Genomic DNA, 8,100 nt, shown 5'->3' on the forward strand with positions numbered 1-8,100 from the left:
GAATTCTGCGTCGGGGTGTTTCTTGTATTGAATGTGCTGGACTGATTTCAGAAGGCCTGGAAATTTTCTGAGTTGTGAAACTTGTGAAAGAACATGTAAACCCCTGTAGTGGTGGGAATACCAGCACATAGTGTCGGCTCAGAAAAAAGCCCTTGGTGTGTACAGTTACCGTATCATTTCCTTTCTGGAAAACATGAGTCACGTAGATGCGTCACTATAGTTTGAATAAAATTCCTTGGGTCTGCGAAAGTGGAGTGATGAATATCTGACTCACGCTCGGTATGAACTATGAAGTTCCCCACAAGAAAGAGAAATGAACACCCGACCACTAGAAGTGTGAGGTTCATAAGCTTTACATTTTTATTGCCAGGATTACGTTATGTGTGTGACCATCCATAAACCTCATGATGGATCAGTGCAATTTTTGGATTACACAGATCGCCACCTAATTCAAAGTCATAGCTAAAACACCATTACTCATGTTTCTGGAGACGGGGGAGCCAGGAATCATGCATTTTAGGGAAAATCCATAGCTTTGTTCTCCTGACAATGTACAGCATACTATTAAAAACCATTGGAAGATTTCAGTATGTGACATGCATCATCTCCATCACTGTCACATGGCGAGAGGTGAATTCCAACTTCATACCATATATACCGGTACACACACACATATATATATATATATATATATATAGCAAAAAAAAAAAAAAGGCTGCATTCATTTAATAAAAAAATACAGGAAACAGTAATATTGTGAAATATTATTACAACCTGAACTGTTTTCTGTTTGAATATATTTTAAAATTCCTGTGAAGTAAAGCTGAATTTCCAGCACCATTACTCCAGTCTTCAGTGTCACATGATCACATTCTAATATGCCGATTTGCTGCTCGAGAAAGAAAAGATTATTATTATTAATGTTGAGAACCGTTGTGCTGGAAACCGAATCCTTTTTTTTCAGGGTTCTGAATTCCGAAAAGAACATTTAGAATATAAATCTTCCATAACACTATAAATATCTTTGATCGATTTAATGCATCCTTGCTGAAAGTGTTAATTCCTTAATCTGATTATTTCTTATCAATCATGTATACGTGGATCAGATTTACTAGGAGAACTCCACAGAAATGATCATCTCAACTCATATTTGTTCATATTTTCAGTTACGCCTCAAAGTTGTGTAGTATCTGTTTAAGGAAAAACACTTTTTATACTACGGAATGAGGGCGAGGCAGATCATCAGTGTAATTATTAAACTCAAAAGCACGTGTTTGACATTCCTTGCGTGATAATCTCTAGTCTACCCTAATCGACTCTTGTTACACTCAAGACGCTCAAAGTCCACAGACAATGGCATGGAATGAAAAACATGTTTGTGAAAGAATTCCCTGTTGTAAAATCAGCTCGGGAAAACACAGGATGTAGCAAAAATGAAAGATGTGCATGCTGGGGACTCCCCCAGTAACATATTCACTCAAGACATGTCCTTCTGTTATACGAGAAGAAAAAGACAAAGGAAGAGAGCAAGAGTATTTTTCTTAAAATGTATTTAATGGGACGGGGAATTTACACGAGAACAAAAGCTCAGAACGTATCTCAAAACTGCGAGCAGCACCTTGGAGATCTCAGTCCCTCTCAGCCAGACACACTAAATGAGTGTCCAACTCCGACTCTGACAGAATCCTGGAACGGAGCAAATGAGCAAAACCGTCAGAAATATAATTTGTGAAGCATGCTCTGATTATAATACCCGTCTGGCATAAGTGACACGTCAAAAGTGACATAAATGAGGCATGTTGCATCATTTGACAAATATCATTACTGAAGTCATCGACTGCCTTTCTAGAAGTGACAGAGTGTGGATCTCTCCGTGTAGATGGTGAACACCGTTCTTCCACCCACCTGAATTTCGGATCCTCTGCTGTGATGACGCCAACCTCCAACTCAGATGGCTTGAAATCGATCGCCAGAACGGTTGATAAACAAGTGATCGCCGTCTGCGGATGGAAATGCTTTATTAGTCCCAATCTACTTATTAAATATGATTTTTAAGTAGTATATTATTAATATAACCCTTCTTTGTTCAACAGATTCACAAATATATAGATTAGCAATTCTGTTTACAAAGAAATTGTGTAATCAGGAAGCATATAAAACCAAAACGTTGTGTAATATCTCTAACTACATTATTGAGCAAAAGCAAGTTTCGAAGAAGTTGATATTTCCACTCCAAAGAAACAGCGTGGTCAGACACAGATCTATTGAAACACCTTGGGGCCAGTTGCTGAAATGTACCAAGATTGCTCAGAAAAGTAAAGTTAGTTCGCAAAGAAATGTAGGTTTTTGAGGAAAACATTCCAGGATTTTTCTCCTTATATAATAGACTTCAGGGGGGATCAATGGCTTAAAGGTCCAAACAGCAGTTTCAGTGCAGCTTCAAAAAGCTAAACTTAAAAAGTATTATTATATTTTTAAGAAAATGACTGATCGCTTCGCTAGATAAGACCCTTATTCCTTTTAAAGCTGCATTGATGCCCACTGAAGTCTATTATATATGGAGAAAAATCCTGGAATGTTTTCCTCAAAAACCTACATTTCTTTGCATCTGAAGACAGAAAGACATGAACATCTTGGATGACATGAGGGTGAGTAAATGATCAGGAGATTTTTAATCTGGAAGTGAACTAATCATTTAAATACTAAGCTGATGTTAGCAGCTGGAATCAATTCCGATGAAGCGGTTCTCAAATGTTTTCTTGAATTCTGAATTTTAAAAGCGACTGCACCTCAACTGTCTGCTCAAACGTCCAGTCGAATTTCTTCTTCACTTTTTTCTCCAGGAAGCTTGTAGCCTCTGTCTGCTTCACACCTGCAGCCGTGGCCTTGAAGCCACAGTAATAACCTGCCGGGTCACACTTATACACCTGTGGCCCGAGCTCCTCATCTACACCAATAACAATCATGCCTGGAAAAGATACAACAGCACAACACATAAAGGAGTTTTACAGCAAGTTCTGCATAAACAACCAGCATGCAATGGACAATGCATGTTTTATAAAGGCACATTTTATTCTTTTTAAGACCAAGTAAAGAAAAATTAAACAATAAATTTAAGAGAACACAATACCAAGTTAAACAAGAAAATAAAAACAATTCTGTTACTTGAAATTAATGAAAGAATAACTGAAAAAATGTAAACAAAATCTTACTTACAGCAGCCGAGCGGCCTCATCTCTGCATTCTGCGTGTAAACCTGAGAGATGTCGGCAATCCTTTTACAAAGCATGTCTACTGGAATCTCATAACCATACTTGTACTTCCAGTTGGCCGCCTCATAACGAGCTCGCTGCACTTGAGACCTGCTGTCAGCTGAACGCAAAACACAAGCCATGAATGAGCGCATCAGTTCCAGCAGACACCATGAGTATGAGTATGTGGATGAGATCTGTACCTGTCATTCCTGACATCACGCAGCCAATGTTCTCTGTGATTCTGAATAAGTGAGTGACAGTGGAAGAATCAAGCAGCTTGTCCTGGAAAACACAGATTGTTTCAGATCACCAGCACCACTGGAACTGAACGTACCAGTAGCATAAAGAAAAGTCACTTTTCCACTATTAGTTCTGCATGTTTACGCCACAGAGAAGAAATTCCAGGATGGAAATTAAAATGAATGTTCAAATGTGGGCAAATAGTGAAATTGCATCATTGTTTACTTCTCAAGTCAGTGAAATACGGCTGACTCCGAAAGATGGTTCTCGGATGCCCCGGACGAATTTAGCTGGAAAAAGTGTGCATGACAGCAGACTTACTGGGACTTTTTTCTGTGTGACGACTACTGCACAGTCTTTCCCCCGAACAGCAACTGATGTCAGACCACCCTGGTTTATGGCCTTGAATGCATATTCTGTAAAAACATAATGAAATTATTTTAAATTATTATAGGTTAAAAGTTACTTGCAAAGTTTGGCACTTTTCTCTGATAGCTTCGACATTCGAAAAAAAAAAAAAAAGTTTAGAGATCCTCAAAAAATTATATAAAATATTATATAAATGAAAACTGCCTCTTAGAATAAAATGTATTATTTTACCAATATGTCTTAACAATCACAACAATGTACCAACTCCAGTAACTACAGGAGTTTGAGGTTTTGTGTATTTTACAATGACTTTTTAGCAAAAATAAAATAAGATTTACAAGAAATATCCTGGTCCTTTTTTATTTATTTATTTTTTTCATATTATTTATGCACCTGATACTATCGTGCTATTTCAAATATATATCGTTGTTGCCAAGTTGTTTACAGAATTGTTCGATAAAATTGTCACAAATTGACAAAGATTGCGGTGTTTCGGCGGAAACTGCGGTTGTCATGGTAAAGTTCGGTAAAGAAAACACAAACCGCCTCACCAACATATGCATCGATGCACATAACTGCTGCATTTGATCAATTAACATCCATTTATAACATCATTTTCAACTGAAATCTGGAGATTTGTAATACAATTATTATATTAAACATCATTGAGCCGATTCTCCATCACTCTCGATCTGCTAGTGCTAACGGTCTAGCGACTAACTTAGACTTTATAAAAAAAGAGAATAGAAGAAGAATGCACACATACAGGGTGAAGAGATGTAATGTGACAGGATAATAATGTCATGAGTTTAATAATGCCATGAGCAGCTGGTGTCAGAGACTGACTGAGAGGTGCACTGCAGACATGACTGAGCACTTACAGCTCTTACTCAGGTCTGTACTCACCTACTTGGTAAAGTCTTCCCTCCGGAGAAAAGATGGTGATGTGACGGTCAAACCCCGCGCTAGAACCCCGGGACATGTTTCTAAGAAATGTATTAACCGTAAAATTGATGAAGTATGGCAGGCTACACCATAGACAGTAAAAGAAAGGGCTACACAGAATAGCAACATGCAGAACGAATGACCCGGAAGCAGTGGATACTAGTTTTTCCGGGTCAGTATCGGACTCCATACTGCCATTTTAATTTTAATTTTTTTTTTTTTTATAATTAAACAATTTTGCATTTGAAGAAATGTTATATAATGTGTATTTGCTTTCTTTGATTACAATACTTTTATCCCGTTCATTTTTTTTATTATTATTTTTTTAACTGTACTGGCAGATAATGGACACATAAGAGAGTAGGTCTAAAAAATGCTGGGGGTTTTTCAGTCCACTTTTGGGTCAAATTTGGATTATGATTTAACTGTAGTATTAAACTATACATTTAATTTGAAGTTAATATATTTTAAGCATCTTAAATTGCAACTTAATCATAACAAAATGACATTACAATATGTTTAGCCTATTTTGTTTTTGTTTACCATAGATGCTTGTCAGTAGCTATGGCAGTACAATTTAACCACATTTTAAAGACAATAGAAGAAGCCTAATTATTAAAAATGACATACAAAGAAAATGTACTTAAGTACCTCAAGGCTCAGTACTAGGGCTGTTACTCTCTCTCTCTCTCTCTCTTTTTTACATGTTACCCTTGGGAGATATCATCAGGAAACACAGTGTTAGCTTTCACTGTTATGCTGATGATACTCAGCCCTATATTTCTTTGCAGCCCAGCGAAACATATGTAAAACTGCATTTTTCCATCTCAAAAATGTATCTTAATTACGGCCTATGCTCTCAATTTCAAATGCAGAAATGTTAATCCATGCGTTTATGACGTCAAGGTTAGATTATTATAATGCTTTATTTGGTGGTTGTTCTGCACGCTTGGTAAACAAACTCCAGTTAGTCCAAAATGCAGCAGCTACAGTTCTTACTATAACCATATTAGCCCGGTCCTGTCAACACTGCACTGGCTCCCTATCAAACATCGTATATATTTTAAAATCTTGCTAATTACTTATAAAGCCCTGAATGGTTTAGAACCTCAGTATTTGAATGAGCTCTTGTTACATTATAATCCTCTACGTCCGCTGCGTTCTCAAAACTCAGGCAATTTGATAATACCTAGAATATCAAAATCAACTGTGGGCGGCAGATCCTTTTCCTATTTGGCGCCTAAACTCTGGAATAACCTACCTTACATTGTTCAGGAGGCAGACACACTCTTGCAGTTTAAATCTAGATTAAAGACCCATCTCTTTAACCTGGCTTACACATAACATACTAATATGCTTTTAATATCCAAATCCGTTAAAGGATTTTTAGGCTGCATTAATTAGGTAAACTGGAAACAGGGACACTTCCCATAACACACAATGTAAGTACTACAGTAATGCTACATCATTAGAAGAATGGCATCTACGCTAATATTTGTCTGTTTCTCTCTTATTCCGAGGTCACCGTAGCCACCAGATCCAGTCTGTATCCAGATCAGATGGTCACTGCAGTCACCCGGATCCAGTACGTATCCAGATCAGATGCTGGATCAGCACCTAGAAAGGACCTTGCATCTCTGAAAGACAGCACAGACCAGGACAACTAGAGCCCCAGATACAGATCCCCTGTCTCGGAGGAGCACCAGGACAAGACCACGGGAAACAGATGATTCTTCTGCACAGTCTGACTTTGCTGCAGCCTGGAATTGAACTACTGGTTTCGTCTGGTCAGAGGAGAACTGGCCCCCCAACTGAGCCTGGTTTCTCCCAAGGTTTTTTTCTCCATTCTGTCACCGATGGAGTTTCGGATCCTTGCCGCTGTCGCCTCTGGCTTGCTTAGTTGGGGACACTTCATCTACATCGATATCGTTGACTTGATTGCAAATAAATGCACAGACACTATTTAACTGAACAGAGATGACATAACTGAATCCAATGATGAACTGCCTTTAACAATCATTTTGCATTATTGACACACTGTTTTCCTAATTAATGTTGTTCAGTTGCTTTGATGCAATCCTGTATAAATTTTGTATAAATTTAAACTATAATATAGTTTCAGTTTATTGCACTTAACATGAAGTGTTTTCCCTGTGCTCTAAAGGCCCTTGAATGTTTTATTAACTGATTAAAACTGGTTTAAAAACTGATTCCACATTGGTTTCCATATATAATTAGTGGTTTTTCATAATTAGCCAACATTTACAAGGAAACCTTTGGACCCTTAATAATCTCCTCAAAGATAATACTATCTCAGAGTTAAGGAAAACAGACTTTTATCTCTTAAATACATATTTATGAATTTGAGCGAGATGTCCTTGACCCAAATCTCCGAGTTAAATGTTTGGCTGTAATGACTTGGTGTTGCAGAAGGTGCTGACCACACGCTTGTGAATGTTGTGAATCTTATCTATAAGAATGATCTGTTTCAGAGAAAATAGTTCAAACTGATCTCAATCTCAACTCACTTCCTTTAGGTTTTGGTATTTGATTCTTCAAAGAATAGCTCATACAAGTAGATTAAAAAATAAATAAATAATAATAATAAAATAGATGTGTATTTTTATTTATTTCAGCCCGATAATAGTGTGGAATTTTTTCATAGGCAAAAGCGGAAAAGAAATGTACCAAAAGTATTTGAAGTGTATAAATTGGTGAGAAACGGGGCCATTTTTTAAAACACCTAACACACTGAAATCCCCTTGTGACCCAATTCAACTTCGGAGAGTTCAATGTGGGAGTATATCAGAGCTGTTTCCTGCTCTCTCACAGCCTTTCCACAGGTATAGCGCAGATCGAGTTTTGATATGGTGTGACTCTGAAAGTGTGTAAATACCAGAACATTCATAATGGTCACTGTCCAAAATAAAGCCACTATAAATGGAAAATGATGACTATAAATAGAATGTGTGGGAAAATAGATATAAAACAAATGAATTATATATTTAACAATCAGTCTGAAATCACCGAAAGAAAAGTCCCTGTCAACACTTCCCATTTTATTAATCTGTAAAGGAAAGTGTGAATGAAGTCTGTTACAGCATGAGATTTGTACACACAATATTGGCTACAAACTTCTCCTTGACTACTCCTTTAACATCATTTTTGAAGCTTTATATTATGCTTAATATATAGCTTCAAAAATGATGTTAAAGGAGTAGTTCACAAAAAAAGGAAAATTTGCTGAAAACCTACTCATCCTCAGGTCATCATCAGAACAGATTTGGAGAAA

At 37.1% G+C, this 8,100-nt stretch overlaps 1 protein-coding gene across 2 annotated transcripts; it reads right to left on the reverse strand.

Annotated features, from left to right (window-relative positions):
* Positions 1-1,533: 1,533 nt before the first annotated feature.
* Positions 1,534-4,897, reverse strand: LOC132091923 (proteasome subunit alpha type-6). 2 transcript variants are annotated; one of them, XM_059498005.1, is made up of 7 exons: positions 4,774-4,897; positions 3,816-3,910; positions 3,455-3,536; positions 3,217-3,372; positions 2,790-2,968; positions 1,906-2,000; positions 1,534-1,686 (listed from the first exon to the last, which is right to left on the reverse strand). In XM_059498005.1, the coding sequence occupies exons 3-7, from the start codon at positions 3,468-3,470 to the stop codon at positions 1,629-1,631; spliced, it is 504 nt and encodes a 167-aa protein (XP_059353988.1). In that variant the 5' UTR covers positions 3,471-3,536; positions 3,816-3,910; positions 4,774-4,897; the 3' UTR covers positions 1,534-1,628. The 2 variants fall into 2 exon arrangements, with proteins under 2 accessions (XP_059353988.1, XP_059353987.1); XM_059498004.1 differs by having other exon boundaries at positions 4,770-4,891.
* Between the last annotated feature and the right edge of the window lie 3,203 nt (positions 4,898-8,100).

Source organism: Carassius carassius, chromosome 18 (genome assembly GCF_963082965.1).
Source record: "Carassius carassius chromosome 18, fCarCar2.1, whole genome shotgun sequence".
NCBI classification, from domain to species: Eukaryota; Metazoa; Chordata; class Actinopteri; order Cypriniformes; family Cyprinidae; genus Carassius; species Carassius carassius.

Coding starts and splice junctions, on each gene's coding strand:
- LOC132091923 (XM_059498004.1), bottom strand. CDS start 4,845: ATGTCCCGGGGTTCTAGCGCGGGGTTTGACCGTCACATCACCATCTTT. Junction 3,537..3,815: donor TCACACAGAAAAAAGTCCCA/GTAAGTCTGCTG, acceptor TGTGTTTTCCAG/GACAAGCTGCTTGATTCTTC. Junction 2,969..3,216: donor GATGAGGCCGCTCGGCTGCT/GTAAGTAAGATT, acceptor TATCTTTTCCAG/GCATGATTGTTATTGGTGTA.